Source organism: Theropithecus gelada, chromosome 1 (assembly GCF_003255815.1).
Source record: "Theropithecus gelada isolate Dixy chromosome 1, Tgel_1.0, whole genome shotgun sequence".
NCBI lineage: Eukaryota > Metazoa > Chordata > Mammalia > Primates > Cercopithecidae > Theropithecus > Theropithecus gelada.
Window position 1 is genome coordinate 52,363,760 of NC_037668.1, and position 21,260 is coordinate 52,385,019.

Genomic DNA, 21,260 nt, shown 5'->3' on the forward strand with positions numbered 1-21,260 from the left:
GTACCCACTTTGGGCCTTACAGACTCAGTACGGCTGCCATCACTTTTTGTCAGGGGATGGGGGATGGGGTAGGAAGAGCAATTTATTTCCTATCCCTGCCTCTCCGGGGCTTGGGGATCAGGAAGGGGTAGTAATCTGGGATGAGACTACGAAGTGCTGGGCACTGGGAACCCAAAGGTGCCTCCCACGATGACCTGGGACCAGCTACAACCAGAAAATAGGAGGGAAGAAACTACAAGGACAATGGATTCATCGCTGCTTCCTGAGAAGGTATGGAAAGGCCCCTTGGGTGCAGGGAGTCAGCAGCTCTATTGAAGAGATGGAGACTGTTTTTCCAGTGAGGACAGGCCAAGAGGAAACCGCAGCAGGAGGGAATGGAATAGGATCACCAGAAGGACTGCCTGACCTGTCGGTGTCTCTGGTGTATGGTTCTGGCCGTTGTGACAAGTTGGGTGGGGACAGTGCTCTCACAGAGACAACCGCTGAAGAGCATTCTGCGGGGCAGATTTCTGCATCCACAGAGGCCGAGGCAGAAAGTTAAAATACCACATGCTGCTAGTCTTTGAGTTCCCTTACACCTTTTCTAAGCCTTTCTAGGGCCAGAGAACTCTGATGTGAGAATCCACGTGGCCTGGCCCTTGGGCAAGCGCCCACCTTCCCGTTTTGCAAAATTCAGGGTCAAGACTTCACCTCGGAACGCAGTGCAGCTGAGCTGTGGCTGGAGAGCCCTTTACGGTGCTTCTGTTCTGCCACGCACAGCCAGTGCTCCCCACCTCTCACATCCTGCCCACCCCCGCACAGCCTCCCGGACAGATGTCCTAGAGCCACAGAGGAGAGTGCCCAGCGTCTCATCAGCATTTCTGTCGTCCTCCCAGGGATGCCTGTGGTGCAGGCTGGTGGGACGCTGCCTGGTGGGGAGTGTAGCCCCTTGAGAAAGTGTTGAGACCCTGATAACCCCACACCCTCAGGAGGTAGCTGGGGTTCCGCGGGGGGCGGAGAGGGGGCAAGGGTGGTGCTCATAATCACGGAGCTATACCTGTAGGAGACCTTGTGTTTGAAAATGTTAGATTAAGCTTCTTTTTCTAAAATCAGTTTTAAAAACTGTTTTTTTGCTCAGGACTGTTTGCTTTCAGAGCACAAAACAGGTTACAGACAGACAGGTGTGTGTCAGGAGTTGCAAGATTTGGCTGGATCCTCCCAGGAGGCTTGGGGGATGAGGCGCAGCTTGGCTGGACCTAGGTGGGACAGGGACATTGACGTCTGACCCAAAGTGACCCCTCACCTCAATGCCTTCTGCTAGGACCTATCTGGCCCCCCGTTTTCTCCACAAATGGAGATTATGAGACCACCTAGGGGAGAGGGGACCTCCTACCCACCCAGCCCCGGCAAGAGAACAAAGGGTGGATGCATTGGGCTGGTAAAGTGCATAGAGGAGTCGGTCTGTAGGTGCTTTCCTGGGTTTAGGGACCTGATGCCATAGACTCATCTTCTCTGGGGCCTGGGACCCATGCGGCTGGGGGAAAGCCAACAGTTAGGAATGGAGGGAAGCTGGGCTGGGGGGACTGGCTTGGATGTGTTCTCAAATCATCTCTGCCAGCAGCGTGCTGGGTCCTGCCCCGTCTGTACGAGGGGAACCCCGCTCAAGGGCAGCGCGGGCGGGGGACACTTTCCAGTTCTGACTCAAATCTGTGTAAATGCAGAGAGGGCTGGACCCAGGGGTGTAGGGGCTCTGACGAAGGTGCGGGGTGGGGAGGTTTCCCAGGGCCTGAGGCTTATCCTGTGGGCCAACGCTGCCTCTCTCTGAAAGAGAGACGGCCTCTGTCCCAGGAGACACGGGCCCCATGGGGCACTGGGCATAGCTGGAGACAGTGAGGTCCTTCTGGGGAGCTGGCAGGAGGCTGATTCCCCACAGAAGTGTGGGATGAGACGGCCAGGATCTGGGCGAGGTGGTGTCCTGGGCGGGGGTGGGGGCGGTTCCCTACACCTCTGTACACGGATGTGGTTGGACAGATGCAGCCAGAGCCACCCACCAGCTGGGACCACCCTGGGACCGAGACCACCCTGGAGCGCAGGTCCCATTCCTGCCCGGAGCCTCGGAGCCGGAGCCGGCCCATCATGGGTCTTGAAGGTTGTGAGGGTCCCCGCCTCCAGTGGGAGGAGTCCACCAGGGCGGTCAGTAGGGCCGCCACACGGCCTCATCCATGCGGCCCGGCGTGCTCAGGGCCGTGGGTGAGTTGCTGTGGCTGCCGTCGGCCTCCACGCCATCACTCTGGCCGCCCAGGCTGGGGTTCATGAGGTTGCCGGCGGCGACAGAGGCAGCGCTGCTGGTGCAAGAGGCCAGCATGCGGGTGGGTGAGCGGTCGCCCCCACTGCTGCTGCCGGCCACCATGGAGAACTGATAGGAGCCAGAGGACGTCCCGTAGTAGAGGTGGTAGGGAGACGGGTTGGTCTGGAAGGGCCCGCTCTGGTTCTGCGGGGCCCCCGGGTAGGGTGGCGGGAGGTAGGTATGGTGGAAGCGGCTGGTGGCCGGCATGCCCGCCACGCTGAGGCTGCTGATGCTCGTGCCCGAGGGCGTGGCGCTGTAGGGGAAGGCAGCTGACATGGCCCCGGGGTAGTGCATCCTGGGGTCTGGGAAGCGGCTCTCCGTGAGGGCTGGCAGCGTCGGGAAGGAGCGGTCAAACTGGCGGGGGTCAGAGAATGGGTTCAGTTCCGAGGTGCCTGGAGGACAGCGAGGAAGAGGTCAGCAGCAGCTCAAGACAACCCCAGGAGGCCTTCCTGAAGAATGCCCTTGGGCTCTGGTTCCCAAGGCCCATCTGGGGGACCCCTAGTTCTAGACCTGACTCTCCTCTTCCTGCCCTAGGCTGCCCAGGGACTCCCCTGCCAGGACTCCGAACACAGACCTGCCAGGGAGCTGGTGGAAGCGTGCCCTGGGCCAAGAGGGGCCACGGGAGCACCCCCACTGGCGGCAGCAGCAGCAGAAGACAGGTGGGGTCTTGTCTTCTCTTTCAATCCTCCTGCCCAGCCTCGCAGAGGACAGGCCTAGGACGAGGCGGTGGGGCTGAGGGCAGGGTCAGCTCAGGCCTCCCAGCAGCCCTGCCCAGGCAAGCTCCTCTCCCCACCGGCCTGTGTTAACAGCTGGCAAGGCTGTGGATGTGTAAAGGGCTCCGATGACTGTGTGAGACTGGGAGTTGGAACCCGCTTTTGAAGACAAGAAAATGGAGGCAGAGAGAGCAAGACTGAGTCTCTGTGGCAGAGAAAGGACTGGTTCTCATCACAAGGCCTCTGCTGGGGACACATGTGCCTCTCCTGCCCAGGTACAGCACACGGCGGTTCTGTGCGCTCACACCTGGGTTGTGGGCACTGAGGTCAGAGCAGCTCTGGCCTCCACCTCACCCTGGGCCTGTGTCTCTGGAGCTGACTCGTGGCCACACAGTGACTGGATGCCACCCTCACCTGCCTCGGCAGCAAAGTGAGACAGCAGTCAGACAAACTTGGGGACCCAGACCCCGACCTGGTCACAGTATCCAGCCCAGACCCTGCCCCTGCTCCCCCGGGAATGTGGCTTCTCAATGGGCTCCAAGGCAAAGGTGTTCCATCCTCTGTCCCCCACTTTTGTCATCACAGACCCCGAAAACCTCAGCATTCAAAAGGGCTCGGGGATTGAGTCTAACACCCTTGGTGGGAAAACTGTGGCTCAGACAGGGTGAGGCACTTGCCTAAGGGTCACACAGCACATGGACCTGGCACACAATCTTAGGGTCTCTGGTCCTGATCCCCAGCACATGCATGAGTGGGAGCTGTCCGTCTTTGAGGCAGCACAGGATCAAAGCTTACTGTGTGGCTTCTGGAGCCAGACAGTTATCCTGGTTTGGACACTTACTAGCTTTGTGTCCTTGGGCAAGCCACTTAACCTCTCTGTGCATCAGTTACCCCATATAAAACACGAGACGGTAACAGTTCATTGGGATTCAGTTAATACACATCAAGTACTTAGAATGGCACTGGGCACAGAGTAGTGGTCCATGAGGCTTTGCAAGGCCACTGTGGCTGTGGTGCTTCTTACTCTGGGTACCCAGGAGAACTGGCTTATTCAGGGCCCTGCCAAGTTGAGGCCCTGGTGTGGGGCCTCCCTTGTACTCTGGCAGCGGGGGGAGGTGGATGAGCCCCTAGCAGTGGTCCAGAGGTGCAGTCTGTCCAGCCAGCAACCCCTCTGTGTCACCCACCAAAGGATAAGGGCCGGTGCTAGCCAGGGTGGGCTCTGCCTGCCATGCCGAGGCTTGGCTGAGGACGGAGAGTTATAAGCCTGAGGTGCTGTGTGACTTAGGCTGGGACTTGGAACTTCTCGGGGCTTTGGGGTTTTCCCAAGTCAGCTGGCGTTATGTTTCCCTCAGCAGCGGACTCCGGCCCTGGGCGTGGATCAGAACGGAGCGAGGCTCCTGGCTTAAGGTAAGAAGATGTGGGGACAGCAGTCTGGGTGGCGGGGGCCTTCTGGGATATCTGGGATGCTTCCTAGTAGGTCCCTGCCCCTTGAGGCCGAGAGCCTCCGAGGCGCCTGGCTGCCAGTTTTCATCTGGGGAGCCCCTCGGTGGGAGAGGTCCCGTTGCAGGTGCCGGGCATGTCAGCACAGCTAAGACGGGCAGGGTGGAAGTGGGTGCTGGCCGCCTGATGGGAACCCCATTCTCAAGACGAAGGAAACAAACGGACACCCCAGGATGCAACAGCAGGACTGTGCCCCTCAGAGCTCATGCGGGCTGCAGGGCGCTGGGCTGGGCCTCCCTGGACCTGCCACCGTCCCCTCCAGCCTCTTTCCTCAGGGGCACCACTCCTCCTGCGGGGTGGTGGGGGAAGTACCTGCCCTCAGCGCTCCCTCAGAAGCCCCCAGCAGCTTCCTCAGAGCTCCTGTACCCCCACCCCCCAGCCTCGCAGCCCCAGGAAACCCGAGCTGCCCGGGGCACTGTCGAGCGGCCAATCCCAACAGTGGAAGGAAATGTTTATTTTCTTCTCCAGATTGCCCCGGCTGCTGCGTGGTGGCTGAATGAGCCCTTTCAGCTGTGAGAAGCCCCCATTGTGGGCGGCTGCGGCTGGGGGCTGGGGCTGGGGTATGGGAGGGGCCGGGGTCTCTGCACTGCTTGCCAGTGACCAAGGTTGGGGGGTCAAAGCAGTTAACAGGCACCGAGGGAAGTGATAGTGGGGTGTCCCGAGGGGGATCCCCAGGAGGGAGTCTGAGGGCAGAGGGAGGGGGGCCTGTGAGAGTCTTCCCAAGCCTGGGTCTGCCAGCAACCCCTCTTTGTTAGGGACCTCCTTCTCCCCACTTCACAGATGAGAAAACTGAGGCTGAGTTTAAGTGACTTGTCTGAGATCACACAGCCAATGCCTGGCAGAACCTGAATTCCTAGCCTGGTCCAGCTGACTGCAGAGTTCATGCTCCTGCCTGTCCTGGTCATCCAAGGCCCTTTCTCTCACCCAAAGGGGATAGGCCTGAGGACGGAGAGGTCTGGCTGCCTGTGGCCCAGTGCTGTGGGGGGCTAGCAAGGGACGGGGCCAGGCCTCAGGAAGAAGCAGGCAGAGCAGCAGAAGTCAGCCACTGCCCCACACAGGCTGGGGCTCCTTTCCTCCCAACCCAGGGTGGAAGCAGCAGCTGTGCCTGCTGTGGCGCCAGGCACTGATTCCCAAGCTGTGCCCACCCAGCGGTGGATGGGCAGATGTGGGCTCTCCTTCCACGGGGGCTGGTGGACAGGAAGCCACTGTTCACCCCACCTCCTGGATTCTGGCTCCCCCGCTGGGCCCTGATCCCCTGGTCTGGCTCTGTCCATGGCGGGGAAAGGTTGGCTCTCAGGCTACCACACCTCGACAGATGCTGGCCTGTGGGCAGCAGGAGCAGGGGCAGCTATGGGGCAGGGGTGGGCGTGAGCACAGCGTACAGGGCTCCTTCCGATGCCTCTTAAGAACAGACCTCCAACTCATGGGCTCAAGAGCTGAGAGTCTCAAATGCACTAGTTCCTGGGCTCAGAGAGGCTGTGCCTGGGGCTTCTGCCCACCTTGGTGTCTCAGCTGGACCAAGGCCGGAAGTCCTGAGCTCAGGCCAGAAGGGGAGGGGTCCTCTCTTCACACTGAGGGCCTGCATCAAGCCCCCGGCTGCTGCACTATGCCTGGAACAATGTCAGTAGAGGGACCCAGTCGGCTCCCACCTGAGTGTGGCACTGGAGAAGGGGGTGGGGCAGGCAGACCGGTTGGCAGCCCTTTTCCAGGCCCCCTTGTCTGTCCCCTCAGAGGTACAGAAAGTTTTTGGGAACAGGTACTGTGGAGACTCTGGACCTGGTCACAGATGGGCTGTGTGACCCGAGGGTGGCTCTGAACCTCTTAGGCTTCTCAATTCATCATTCATCTGCCACGGGGTTCTAACCAGGCCCCGGGGAACTGAGAAAGAATGGGCACAGCCAGTGATGGCAGCCAGTCGCCTGCCTCCGTCCACCAGGCCACCAAGCACCCTTGGCACCCCACCTAGCCCGAGGGCCGGTTGTGCACGCAGCCTCCCGTGTCCCCAGCTCACTGACTGAGAGAACAGAGGAGAGATGCAGCCAGCAGCCATTTAACGAGTGCCTACTATACGCGCCAGGCACCTCGGTAACCCCAGAAGACCCGCCTGAGGAGTGGCTGCAGCTGTGCTTGCTGTATCCGTCTAGGCAGTGGAGATGGAGACCCCGGCTGTGTCTTCCCTTCCACCTCAGCTCCTCCTGTTTGGGAGGAAGCGCTGGGCAGGGCGGGAGACCTTTCCCAGGAATGCTATGTGCCTCTCTAGGTTGGAATGTCACTTAACAGTGTGCAAAGTTTGTGTGAGTGCAGTAATGTCGTTTGAATGCCATCCCAGCCCTGGGCAGAGGCATCCGCCACCAATCCACTTTCGGATGAAAAATCGGAAGCTGTGGGACAGGGGTGGGGAAACTGTACATGGCAGCGGCGAGTCTGTCACGGCTCCTTGGACAAGTCATGCCCCAATTTTAATAGGGGCACTATGGGGTTAACCCCATTTCCCCAGGCACAGTGAACTCCTGGTATGCAGATTCCTGGGGCCAGGCACCGGGCATGTGCCAGTAACGTCAGTGTTTGCTGAGTGAATGAATGACGGCCAACACACAGCAAGCCCAGAGGAACTGTCTGCAGGTGCCAATAAGCACCAGCAGCTCCTCCACAAAACAAGGGGGTGCAGTGACTGATCCTCAGACAGACTTTTGGTCTGGGGCAGATTGGACCACATCCAGGACCTCCACCCCCACCTCGCCCCGCTGCAGCCCTCCCTCCGTACCGTACCTTGGATTGGGGTCTGCGGCTGGCTGCTGAAGTGGCTTGTGGTGCTGAGTGAGCCTCGGGGGCTGGGCGTGCTCGGTGTCACCCGCATGCGCAGCCGTTCCAGTTCCCCAAAGCGTTCAGGGAACGGCTTTGTCTGGTCCTCCAGCTTCTGCCGGTGCCCTGCAGAGCACAGGGAGCCCATCAGCCGTTGCTTCCCGAGTCTCAGTGGAGACAGAAATGCCTCACTCTGCTGGGAAGTTCTTCCTGAGGTCTGACCTTAGCTCTCTGCTGGGAGAACCCTGAGGTCACCACCGGCCTCTTTCCAGAGGTTTTCAAACGCCTTTCTGAACAGAGAATGGTTGTTATGTCCTGCCCCGCGTATCTAAACCTCTACAACACCCGGTGACCTAAACCTCTACAATACACTGTGATCTAAACCTCTACAACACCGGGTGACCTAAACCTCAACAACACACGGTGATCTAAACCTCTACAACACCCGGTGACCTAAACCTCAACGACACACGGTGATCTAAACCTCAACAACACACTGTGATCTAACCCTCTACAACACACTGTGATCTAAACCTCTACAATACCTGGTGATCTAAACCTCTACAACACCCGGTGACCTAAACCTCTACAACACGCAGTGATCTAAACTTCTACAACACACGGTGATCTAAACCTCTACAACACGCGGTGATCTAAACCTCTACAACACGCGGTGATCTAAACCTCTACAACACGCGGTGATCTAACCTCTACAACACACTGTGATCTAAACCTCTACAACAACTGTGATCTAAACCTCAACAACACCCGGTGATCTAAACCTCAACAACTTCCGGTGATCTAAACCTCTACAACACCCGGTGATCTAAACCTCTACAACACGCAGTGATCTAAACCTCTACAACATGCAGTGATCTAAACCTCTACAACACACTGTGATCTAAACCTCTACAACACGCAGTGATTTAAACCTCTACAACACGCAGTGATCTAAACCTCTACAACACACGGTAATCTAAACCTCTATAACACGCGGTGATCTAAACCTCTATAACACGCGGTGATCTAAACCTCTACAACACACTGTTTAGCAGAGGAGGAAACTGAGGGCCAGGTACAGTGGCTCACGCCTATAATTCCAGCACTTCAGGAGATTGAGGTGGGAGGATCAGTTGAACCCAGGAGTTCGAGATCAGCCTGGGCAACTATTGAGACCCCTGTCTGTATAAAACTTTGAAAAAAAAAAACAACTTAGCCAGGTGGGGTGGCACAAGCCTGTAGCCCAGCTACTGGGAAGACTGAGGCAGGAGGATCACTTGAGCCCAGGAGGTGGAGGCTGCAGTGAGCTGATTGTACCACTGCATTCCAGTCTGGGCAACAGAACGAGGGCCCTAGATCTAAAAAAGGAAACCGAGGCAACAGACATGAGACAGTGGCTCATGCCCCCAAGGGAGGCAGGGAGAGAACCCGGGAGCACTGCCCACCTCTGCCTCCCAGCATCCCAGCCTGCCTTGCACACTGTGTCCCATGTCTACAAGAACAATGGGAGGTGGCCCCAGGATGGGACTGCAGGCTTTTCCAGCCCTAAGTCACTCAGGGATCCCCAGAACATGCCTTCTCTCTGGGCTTCCGGCAGAAAAAAACTCCACCAGGATGCTGGCCAGAGGTGTAGGGGGCTTGCGTGAGGGACTAGACGGCCATCTGTGCCTGGAAGCTGGGGTCAGGGACGAGATGTCACACCTGGAGAAAACTGCCAGCATTTCCCACTCCCTATCTGCCAGAGCCCACACAGGAAGAATCCCAGTCTCACATCCGAGGGCTCAGAGGTGCTGGGAGGGTCAAGGTGGCCAGGCCCCCACCCTCCTGCAGCCTGCTGAGGCCGAGGGACACTTCCGGAGTGACGTCAAGCTTGCAGGGACCTCCCCTGCCACACACACTTTTTTAATTACTAATTTTACATTTCACAAGCAACATACGAATATTTACAAAAATAAAAGCATTATAGATAAGGCTGTTTCCACCCCTCTAAGCTCCTCTCCAGAGTCCCCACCGTGACCAGTTTCTTTCCAGACATTTTTCGTCTTCCAGGAATGGAAAACGCAGAGTAAGTTTCTCATGGAACTCCCTTGAACGGTCTCAGCCTGGGCATGTCATTCTGTAACTTGCTTTTTTAGTAGCACACCTTGGAGCTCAAACTCAGTATCTGCAAAATGGTGAGGATGACACTGCTATCCCTCCTTCCTGCTGGCCACTGGAGGTACAGTTCACTCCGCTGTCCCCTCCACTCACACTTCAGTTCTTCCCACGCTTCCCCTTTAGTTCCCTTACACACCATGCTCCCCGGAACGTCCCTGTTCACACCCACCAAGTGGCTGCGGCTTCTCCAGGGCTGACCTGAGGAAAGGACCGCTCCCTTGGAGGACTGTGCACTCCAGGGTTCGGCTGATCAACCCTAACATGGTCACAACCATTCTGCCTCACATGACTTGGAGGGAGGCTGCCAGGCAGGCAGGGTGGCCAGGCCCTCTTTTACAAGTAAGAGAACTGCAGCTGCAGAGAAGCGAGGAAGCTTGTCGGAGGTCACACGTGGAGCAGAGGGTGGGATTTCCTGGACCTGGGACCCTTTAGAAAAGAAGGTGTGGGCTGGGCATGGTGGCTACATCTGTAATCCCAGCACTTTGGGAAGCCGAGGCGGGCGGATCACCTGAGTGAGGTCAGGAGTTTGAAACTAGCCTGGCCAACATGGTGAAACCCCATCTCTACTAAAAAAAAGTACAAAAATTAGCTGGGCATGGTGGTGGGCACCTGTGATCCCGGCTACTCTGGAGGCTGAGGCAGGAGAATCGCTTGAACTCGGGAGGCGGAGGGTGCAGTGAGCCAAGATTGCACCACTGCACTCCAGCCTGGGTGACGGAGCAAGATTCCATCTCAAAAAAAAAAAAAAAAAAAAGATGTGGAAGGGGCTGAGGGGGAAGAGAAGGTTTGCCTAAGGCCTTGGGTCTAGAGTGATGTGTGCATTTTCTAGATTGGCAGAGGGAGAAGAGGCAAGATGTAGATGGGAGGTAAAAGAGAACTCACTGCGCTTCCTGGGGCCTGGACATGTGATTCCTGGGGACTCGAAAAGTGGGAAAAGACTGTCAACCACTGTAGGGCATGAGGGGACAGAGCCTGAGGCCTCGCGTGGGCCTGATTTCTGATTTTCAGAATGGGAATGCAATGGATTCTGGTACTTGTAGGCCCCCAAGCTCCCTACACATCCGTGTTGGAAGCTTGAACGGGCATCTGGGAGCCTCAGAAAGAAAGCAGGGGGCCTGGGAGCCACAGGGGCTCAGCCAGTCACCAAGAACAGGGAGCCCCACCTTCTCCTCCAATGAGGCCCCAGACCAGGAATCCATGGGCCACTTGGTGGCAGGAATAAGACCATTTGGTCTCTGGCCAGGCCCCCCACTGCTGCCTCCCGGGACCCTTGGCAACAAAGGGGAAAACATGGCCTGGGGGCAAGTTCAGCCGGGGGCTGCAAACTCAGATGCCCTTGGGGATGGGGCAAGTGGGATGGGTGGGGCCTGGGGCGGATGGGGAAGGGGTGCCTTTTGGAAGGCACCTGACTGCTACCCTGAGGAGGGCAGGCCCAGTACAGCCAGAGCTTCCAATTCCAGACCCAGTCTTCAGCCCTAACAGGGCTTGGAGGAAATGTTGTCCTTGCTCCTGAGGCCACTGGAAATGGCAGGGAGATGTGGATGAGCTGGGGGACAAGTGAGCAGAAGAATCTTAACAGGCATGAAGCCCGCCATGTGGATGTGGGGACCACAGACTGATCCGACGACAGCCTGAGTGCAAAGGATCTGGGTGTCTTAGTCAGCCACAAGCTTGAAGGGAGCCAACAGGGCTGGTGCAAAACCTCAGGCCTTGTCACTTTCGTCACAGGAGAATAAAGTCCCCTGTTTCTGAGTCACACAGTGTACACAGAGTGTTTACAGTTACTCCCGCGGCCTGGCGGAAGAGGGCGGGGTTCACAGCCAGCCTGGGTTCGAGGACGGGTCCTGCCACTTGTAGTCTGGTGGTCTCACTCAAGTCACACTCCCTTCCCCTACCCCAAGCTGCGGTGTCCCCATCACACTGTCTTTGTGGGTTGAGGTGCTGGCCTAAGGTGTGGACACTTTCTAGCCACGTGGGTCACCACCATCATGACCATCGCTTTTATCTCTGCTCATGCCCAAAGGAAGCAGAACTATCATCCTCATGCTGGAGACTGGGGTGCGGAGGCCAGGATGCCAAAGTCATGTGAGGGACACAGAGCATGAGCAGCAAAGCAGGATTCATACCCGGGTCCCCTGACTCCAAGCCCAGGGCTCTTTTCCTGACACTTTCCCTTTTGTTCCCATTGTTCAGAACGGGCCACTGAGGCTTCACCATGAGACCGACGCTGAGCGGCTGTTCCAGGACCCAGGCTGCGGGTCAGGTAATCTGACCCCAGAACCCATGCTCCCGCCATATGCTCCCTTGCCCTCCACAGGGCAGACTTCCCGGAGGAGGGGAGTCCAGCAGCACTTTGGAAATTGCTTCCTTGTTACTGTGGACGCTGGAGCCACTGCCAGGGAGGGGCAAAGGGGAGCCAAGGCGGCCCCACGTGGCCAGGGCGCCAGAGAGTCTCAGAGCCACGGGGCTGGGGCCCTCACACTGGGAAGAGGACAGAAGTTCCTGTGCCTGAGGAAAGAAGATGGCCTTCAGAAAAAGCCTCTTTCATTCAGTTACCCAGAGCGAGAGCTGCGTGGGGAGCTCTGGCCCTAACCCACTCCGTCACTTGGGGCCCAGTCCTGGTACGCCTCAGTTTCCCATCTGTACAGTCTGCCCACTGAGGCCTCTTCCTTTTGAAAGTCGCTGATTTAAGGTAGCAAAGATCAGTCGGTGGTCAGAGGGGCTCCAAAAAGAAAAGAAGGCCAGGCTGCTGGCCCCAGGGCCCGCCCACTACCACTTCTTCCTGCTGCTGCTGTTCCTAGTATTTCTCGAATAGTCTCTGCCTCCGAGTCTTCAGAGCCTCAGCTCAGGACAGCCTCTGCCAGCAATGCTTTCCTGTCCTGTGAAGCCCAGTCCAGGAGCCCCTCCTCCAGGAAGCCCCCTTTCTCCCACAAGAGAGCCCCCATTGCACCTCTGCAGGCTAGGACTGCCCTTTAAAGCAGTGGCCAGCAGGAGTGGAAGTCATCAAAACGGCAGCAGATGCTCCCTAGGCGCTTCCTCCACTGCAGTGTCTAAGCTGCTGGCATGCACTGTCTTGTTTCGCCTTGCAACATCCTCTTAAGTAACGTCTGCCACCATCCTATCATATGGGTGAAAAAACTGAGGCTCTGGACAGCCAGTGAGCTCAAGGTCATGCAGAAGACACATGGCCACCTGCTCTCCCTAGAGCCTGTGTTTTGACCATCAGGACTCCACAATAGGTGTTAGGGCCCCGTCCAGCCCCAGGGCCCAGAGCCCCCGTCTTCAGGCCCAGGAGAATAAGACTTGGGAGAGGAAGATGAGAAGGTCTCAGTGGACTCCACCAGGGGCCCTTCCCTGCTCTGAAGCTCAGGGTTGAGAGTGCAATTTCCAGTCAAACCCTGCTCTAGCCCACCAAGTCCCTCTCTGCCTCCGGACCACAGTTTCCACATCTGTAAAGTGGTTATCATACTGTCTAACCCCTGAGGGTGCCGACGAGCTGGAGGACAGGCCACATGTTTTTAAAAGCAGAGGATGGAGACAGCTGGGGAAAGCCCCGTGTTGGCCCTCAGGGCCTGTCCTGGCTGCTGTCAGCCTCCAGCTGCTGGGCTCAGATCACACAGCAACTCCAGCATGGCCTGGATTAGTGCCTACAGCCCTCACTTATGGAGGGCAGATCCCAGCCTTCCCCTCCCAAGGACCCATCGGCCCCAAGCTCATACCAGGCAGCTCTCACCCACCCGTGGTCATGGTCTTGGGCAAGTCACTCTTGCCCTCTGGGCCTCAGCTGTCTCATCTGCAAAATGCAGATCACACCTTTAACCCCCAAGGGTCAGGAAAGGTTTCAACAATGACACAGCCCGCCAGGCCTTGGCCTTTGAGGAAGGTGTTCTGGGCTCCCATTCTGACTTGGCCATCTGCTCCTAGGCAAACAGCTCCTTTTTGACGCATCTGTGCAGTGGGGGTGACCAACCTCACAGGCATATGATAAAGGCCAAAGAGGGGGCAGGAATGCTGGGCCCCAGCCAGGCTGGGGACTCACCAGGGTCACACAGTGTGGGAGCTAGAGGACCAGGGCTGGATTCTGGGTTGGGGCTCCTTTACCACTGTCCCCAGGGAATCCTTCACCACCACCAGCCTGGCCAGCCTGGGGTCCCACCCCCACCAGGTGCCTCTGGAGAAACCAAGAGACCATCAGGGTTACCCCCTGCCTCCATGCAGGCCCAACACAAGCCTCTATGATAGGAGTGGCAACCATTTTAGCAGGCATCCATGATGTGCCAGGCACTGTGCAAGGTGGGCTATGCATTTCGTCTCCAAGGGTCTCATCCCTCTGATAGGCTGTGACTATCACCCCCGTTTTACAGATGGAAAAGTGGAGGCACACAGCCAAAGTCACACGGTGTGTGGCACCCCTGAGATTCAAACCCGGAAAGGCCACACACTCTACGGAGCCCAGCTGCTAAGGTCATCGCTTCCCAAGACCTCCACGAGAGAAGAGCTGGGTCACCTGGCCGTAAGGTCCGACAGGCAAGAGGCCAGCTCAGTGTCCAGCCTCTTGGAAGAAGCAGAGTCGGGCAGGGCCACAGGAACAGCATCGTGGGCTGGGGACAGTGTGGGCTCCAATGACCAGGCCCTTCACCCATCTGAAGCCACTCGGCAGCCTTCTTGGCCGCCTGGTGCGGCTGTGACCCAGACACAGCAGCCACTGTCTGCCCAGCAGCAGGGTGGGGCGCCGGGCCCGAGGCCGGCTCTGCGGCCTGTCAGGAGATTTACACCCGACTCTTAACAGCCTCGCGGAATCGCAGGCGGGTGCCGGGCCTGGGGTGGTCTGCTGTGAATCGGCCCCCTGTGAGCAGATGAAAGCCGGGTCGGTGGCTGGGCAGGGAAACGGGCTGGCCGGGGGCCAGCGGGCAGGGAGGCCAGCGGTTCCCTCCCGGGGCTGCAAGTGGGGCTTCCAGCGGCCTGGGGTTGATTAGGAGAATCCGGGAGGTCTGTGGTTAACCCCTTCCCTCCTGCTGGGCAGACTCCCCTCCCCTGCTCCTGGCCCAGCGGATACTCCTGGAGGTTGTGGGGGTCTTGGGAGCCAGGGACCTGGAGCAGTTGCCTCTCCTCGGCCCAGGAAGAAACTGCAGAAACTCTAAGGCCCTCAAAGGCCCAACTGTGGGCTTAGGGTCACTCCTCCTGCCCACGCCAAACCCTCGGCAGCCACTCTGCTGGCTGCCCACCTCAGGCCCCTGGAGGCCACCTTTGAAGGTCACCTCTTCAGGCGGCCTCCCCGCCCCACCCCTTGTCCCATCCCTTGCACCCTCCACTCCTTCTCCTAGCTTTGTTTTTCTTCATAGGACTTCGCACTACCCGAAATGACATTAATGAATCATTTGCTTATTCATCATCGATTTATGGAGCAGCTATGAAGGGCTCCTGCCTGCATTCCCGGGGTCTAGCTATACCAAGGCCTGGCAAACCAGAGAAAAGAACTCTGCCCTTGTAGAGCATAAACAATAGGGGGCTGGGCACAGTGGCTCACGCCTGTAATCCCAGCACATTGGAAAGCTGAGGTGGGCGGATCACTTGAGGTCAGGGGTTCAAGACTAGCCTGGCTAACATGGTGAAACCCTGGCTCTATTAAAAATACAAAAATTAGCTGGGCGTGGTGGCGTGTGCCTGTAATCCCAGCTACTCGGGAGGCTGAGGCAAGAGAACCTCCTGAACCTGGGAGGTGGAGGTTGCTGTGAGCCGAGATCTTGCCACTGCACTCCAGCCTGGGCAACAGAGCAAGACTCCATCTCAAAAAACAAAACAAAACAAAATGGGAGCAATGAATAACAAAGGAAACAAATTATCGAACTAGGTAGCACCTTAGAAGGTGGTAGTGGTAAGTGCTCGGGGTGACCTTAAAGCCAGGAAGGAAAAGGGGAGAGGTGAGGAAGGCTGTGTGTGTGTGCCACTTGAAACAGGGGCGCTGCTGAGAAGTGCAGAGGCTTTAGGGTGTGAAGGAGTGGGCCATGCATCTGTGGGTGTCCGGGGAGGAGTGTTCCAGGTAGAAAAAAGAGCAGTGCAAAGGCCTCCGAGGCAGGAGTGTCCTTGGCAAGTTCAAAGACCAGCCAGGAGGCCAGGGTGGCCAGAGCAGGGTGTGGGAGGGAGGGCAGGGGGTAACGGGCACAGGCTAGGTGGGAGTGAGGTCCGTTCCCCCACCGTGGTCCATGCCAGACTTGCCAGGTGTCGCAGCCCCTCCTGCTGGGATCCTGGACCCGGCTCAGCAACCTGCTTCTTAACCAGCCCCCAGTGACTCTGAGGGACACCAGCACTGAGAACCTCAGAAACCAAGGCCACACAGGCAGGAAGCCACCAAGCCAGCCTTCAAACCCAGCTGGCCACCTGGCTGCAGGCCGGGCACGCTCTGCAGGGCACCAGAGGGGAACGACCTGGCCACAGAACCCACAGCCGGCCTCAGGGATCTACAGATTCCCAGTCCTTGGCTTCCAGGACCAGCCCCTACTCCCACTTCACCCCACAGCAGGCTCAGATTTCAGAGGGTCGGAGGTGGCAAAACAGGAAAAAAGCCGAGAAAGGAAGTCCAGGAGCACAAAAGGCCTGTAACAACCCACGAAGGCTGTGGGGCACTTCCTGGGGCCAGGCCATGGTCAACCCAGTCAACCTTCACAGCGACTCCCCGAGGCAGACACCAATACCATGCATTTGACAGCTGAGCGCACTGAGGCGAAAAGGCCCTTCCAAGTGGCCCTCACTTCCCGGAGCCCCCGGTCGGAGCCCCCAGGGTGTGCTGACGGTCACTGTGGGCAAGAGGTTTTACGCCCTGGCCTCTATCTTCTCCTGGGGCTGCCCAGCAGAGCAGTTAATGGGGACTGTGCACAGGGCCTGGCACAAGGGAGGAGGTTGCTCAGTGACCAGGAGCCACCGAGCTGGTCCCTTCACTCTTATAGATGGGGACACTGAGGACCAGAAAGGCCAAGGATTTGTCCAAGGTCAAAGACAAAGGAATGGGGCTGCAACCCAGGGTATGGGGGGCACCTGATATCAGGGCCAGGATATGCCAGGGACTGGAGCAGGCAGGTCCTAAGGATGGGGGACCTAGTGGACTGCCCCCCCCGGCACCCCATCTCTGCTCTGTTCTGTAAATAAAACCATTGATCCAGCCCCTGCCGGGGCCCAGAGAGGGAGGCCACCTGTCACAGGTGGTGCAGCAAGCCTGGCCTCTGATGCCACGGGTCTCCAGACCCAGCCTCTGTCCCTCCCTCTTGTTGCCTCATCCTGAGTCACCCCTCTACCTCCCAGCTCACCCCAGAAAGGGTCATCTCAGGTCTGGGAGACCCAGGCAGGGAAGAGCAGGCAGGGGATTCCACTGGAATCTCCCACAGGCAGGGCTGAGTCTCCACGCTCATCCAGGGGCCCCAGCAGGGCAGAGTGGGTGGCTCTGGGGTGGGCTGAGCTGAGCATGGAGGGCTTTCAGAGGTGCCAACCTTGCTCGGTCCCTTGGGATCTTCCCACCAAGCCTCAAGACCCCTATCCCGAGCATCTACCAACTGGGTGCTCCCCTCTTTCTGGAGTGGCTCCTGAGTGCCACATCCCCACCCTGAGCCCAACTGTGGCTCCTGCCCATGCTGACCTTGCCACCTCCTTCAATGGAGACTTGATACCTGCAGTTCTATTACCAAGGCAGCCACCCAGCTGCTGCCCATGGGAGAGCTCACCGTTGACTAATGGTGGTGGTAGGAGTGCAGGAAGGGGGCTGGGTACTGAGGACAACAGAACGCTGCGGACCCAGTGACTCATGGGACCCCTCTGTGCTATGGCCATGTGCTGTCCACTCGTCGCCCCGACCTCCAGGCCCGCAGGGTGGGTGGCATCATCACACTTCATGGAGGAGGGAGCTGAGGCCCAGAGAGGTCAGTGACTTGCCCTAGGTCACACTGCAGATAACAGCCCTGGCTAAAGTGACGGATTACCCGCCAACCCCCACCGCTAAGAGATTTCTATAGAGTTAGCCATTGTTTCCTCGCAATAGCATCATGAGGTAGCTGCTTGTGTGAATCTCATTTTTCAGTTCAGGAAACTGAGGCATGGAGATGACGAGCCCAAGGTCCCACAGCCAGGAAGGCTGACTCACAACCTGCTCTCTGCACTATGGTGGTTTACGGCTCACGAGGGCTTCCCAGCCATCACTGCCTTGAGACTCTGGGAGTCACTGATCCAGTTCTCAGATGACAAAACTGAGGCCACAAAGAAGACATGACTTGCCTAGGGTCATGAAGCCCAAGGCCAAGAGCATGGGCTGGTCCATGTCTAATCTCAGCAGGAAGGAACCGGCAGGAGTGTGGTCAGAGCAAGTGCTGGCTGGGAGCTGACCGTGCAGGCCTGAGGATGTGTGCAGGGGCTCAGGGCTGGCAGAGGTGACCCTGGGAGCCCTGGAGAGAGACTCTTCCAGGTCTGCTGGGCTCAGCTCCAAGCCTTTCCCAAGTGGCCAGATGCTGGGATGGGCCCAGGAATTGGATGATGGGGTGCCAGGCCCAGCTGACTCCCAAGAAGGGAGGGGCCAGCCCAGGGCGAGGCCTCCTGCCCCAGGCCTGCTCAGCCTAGAATCTTGCGTCTGGGAAGACTGAAGCCTGGCGCGCTTCCCTGCACCTTGCACAGCATTAGGTCCTATTCAGGTACCCAACTCCCTCAGGCCTGGATTCTCTCCTCACTAGAACTTGGGTGACCCCTCTGGCTCTGCTGTCCCAAAGATCCCATTCAATAGTGACTTCTAAACTGCAAAGGGTCACATTTCTGAGAAAGAGAGGGGCAGGCCAACTCTCAGTGCACCAAGCTAAAAAATGCCTCGGGGAGGTGGATGGAGCTCAGGAAGCTGGCTGGCTCTGTTTCATTCATTCACTCATTCGTTCTGCGGACACAGAGCCTCGGCCTACCCTCCCACTTCCCCAGCCTTAATCTGACCTTCAGCAAGCAGAGCGAATTAAACACAAACTTGCTTTGACGGACCAGAACTCCCTGCTCGTAGGGTCCGGGTGCCAGGGCTCTGGGTGACCTGAGCGAGTCACACGCTAAGATTCAAAGACCCAGTTTCCAAGGAAGAGACCTGGCCTCACATCCAGGCCAGCCCCTGACTTTTGATCACTCCTGCCCTCCACCCATCTCTCAGCCACCGGCAGAGAAGCTGGGGGCACAGTAAAGCAAGTCTGGCCCAAGCTCCATCCAGAAACACACAAGCACCCCACAAATGCCACATCTGAAAGCTTTCTCCATCCTTTTCCTTTCCTGGACTCCCTCAGCAGTCTCCACGGACAGTCATCTCCACTCCCGGCCTCCTCGCTGGCCTCCCACAGACTCATGCTAAGCCCAGATGGTTTAGGGGTTTGCCAGCAGGCACGCAGTGTGTGGGGGCACAGAGCCAAGGACTGCAAACCCCCAGGAGGGCTCCATCTGTCTGACCTAGCTGCCGTCCTTCCCGCACTGGACCCTCCTCCCCCATGCAGGGGCTCAGGGGCTCGGTGGCACTTACGTCTGGGCTCCCGGGGTCCGTCCACGGTCACCTTGATGGCTCGGTGGTAGGTGGCCACTTGGGTGGGGTTGGTGAACACAGTGATGGTCAGGGTGAAACTCTTCCCTGGGGAGAGTGGGGATAGAGGCAGGCAGTTGGCACCTGGAGCTTCCACAATACCCTGCTCTCCCACCTGTACCTACTCCTGGAAGGCCCTAACTTTCAAGAAGGGGCACTCTGTCCTCTTTCAACCTGGGCAAAAGATAGGGCTCTGGGTGAAGCTCAAGCTGCTGGGCTTGGCATTCAAGGCCTGGGGGGTCTGATGGCAACTTTGTCACCTCCCTGCCCCATGCCGTGGCCACCCTGGCTTATGTTCCCCGCTTCTTGGCCTTTCTGCTGTCTCTTCTATTCAGAAACCCACACGATTTTACGGCGGGGAGCAGGATGGGTATATTCTATTTTCTGAAAGTAATTGGTGATCTTTGTAGAAAAATTCAAGAACATAGAAAACACAAAGAAAGAAGAAAAGATCCTCCCACGGTTCCACTAGCTGGAGATTGACACCGTTACCATTCGGCGTTTTCCCTTCCAGCTCTTTTTGTATGGGTTTGTATATTTACACAGTTGCAGTGCTACTAAAATACATATTTTCATGCTTTTTTTTTTATTTAACATCACATCAGAAGTACTTTCCCACGTCATTAAAACTCCATAAACTTCATTTTTAATGGCTGCGAAATATTTCAACTCAAGGAAGCCTCATCTTTTATTTATCTACCTCCTTACTCTCGGGTATTTACATCGCTGCTAATTTCTTATTGATGTGTGCAGCTGGAGCTGAAAAAGGACTGATTTGGGAGCTGCAGACATTTCTTCTGTAGACACAACTGTTATTTCCAGAATGTTGTTCTATTTTTAGATAGACATTTGGCTCCAAAGTCTCCATTCAAAATTCCTGAGAGGGGAAAAAACTTTTAAAATACTGTTTTTTGGTTTTTTTTTTTTTTTTTTTTTTTACCATTTAAAATAAAATGAAAGTGACCTTCTGTTTATAAAAATCTTTGCCTGCATCTCTGCTTATTTCCTTAGAATAGATTCCAAGAAGCGGTGAGTGATTTCACGGCAGCAGAGGGTTGGGACGTATTACGGGCCCTGATCCCTCTTGGAGGGAGATGACTCTCTGGAGAGATTTAGTCGTCACCCTCGCGTGTGAGGCTGCGTCACACCCCAGGGACGTGTCTATCAAGATGGAAGATCTTTTACACTCTCTTGATTTTGTTTGGCTTTTTTTCTACTACTAGTGAGACTGAAACTTTTTATATGATTATTATCCATCATAATCCAACACGTATTATTGCTTCATGTTCTTTTAGTTTCCTGTGAAGGTTTTAGTGCCTTTTAAAAATCGCTATATATTAAGCTTGTTAATACTCTCCATGCTATATTTGTGGCCATCAGTTTCTCGGGGGCACCGGCCTGCACAGTTTGCCTTCGCACACCGGGCAGTTTTTCATTTTCACTTCTATTTCTTGTTCTTCTGTCGTTTTATGTTTAGACAGGTTTCTCCGTGTAGAAAGCAGTTTATGAAGATTTACTTTCAACAGTCTTCTCTCTACTTTCTACAGTGAATTCTCTGACGTGTCTGGGAGCTTAGGGGTCTGGGTAAAAGTCCTCCTCTCATCCTATTCTCTATTATGATCCACAGCCTCATGCTCTGTGAGATTGGTGGCAGGGAGCGGGGGAGATTTGCAGATCCCCCAAGCCAGATTTATCCCCCATCCCTGCCTCTGGATCCCACGTACAGGTCTGGGAACTCCCTGTGGGTAGGGGCCAATGGTCTCACACTCTCACCTGTACCCCAGGGCTGGCACTGGATGGTCACCGAGGGAGGCTGCCCAAGCGCATCCCTCTGGTGTCCCCCTGACAAGCCTCCAAGGTAAGCAGGTAGGTTTCAACATCCCCATGTTGCAGGTGGGAGATGAAGCTCAGGGTGGAGACCAGTATCTCACAGTTCTCTTTGCATGGCCGGGTACTTGTTGGTCAACTGATCAAGTGAAAAGCCTAGACCCAGAGGCAGGAGAATCCAGAACAAAATTAAACCAGCCAGGTTGCCAGGAGCCATGCCACAGGACTCAAGGCCCTCGGAGACACCAGGGGGAATTTAAAGCTCAAGACCCACTGAGGTGTGACTCTAACTGGGAAACGAGGGGCTTCTCTGGAAGCCTTTTCCTAAGGCAGCCGGCTGAGGCAGGGATGGAAATTC

At 56.8% G+C, this 21,260-nt stretch overlaps 1 protein-coding gene across 2 annotated transcripts in view; it reads right to left on the reverse strand.

The window, feature by feature from the left end:
• Positions 1–1,104: 1,104 nt before the first annotated feature.
• Positions 1,105–21,260, reverse strand: part of RUNX3 (runt related transcription factor 3) — a 63,689-nt gene continuing 43,533 nt past the window's right edge. For both annotated transcript variants that reach the window (XM_025389211.1, XM_025389204.1), the window contains exons 5-7: positions 19,019–19,123; positions 7,309–7,467; positions 1,105–2,718 (exon numbers count right to left, since the gene is read on the reverse strand). In XM_025389211.1, coding sequence (XP_025244996.1) covers positions 2,174–2,718; positions 7,309–7,467; positions 19,019–19,123 — 809 coding nt within the window. In that variant the 3' untranslated portion in view covers positions 1,105–2,173. The remainder of the gene's footprint in view (positions 2,719–7,308; positions 7,468–19,018; positions 19,124–21,260) is intronic.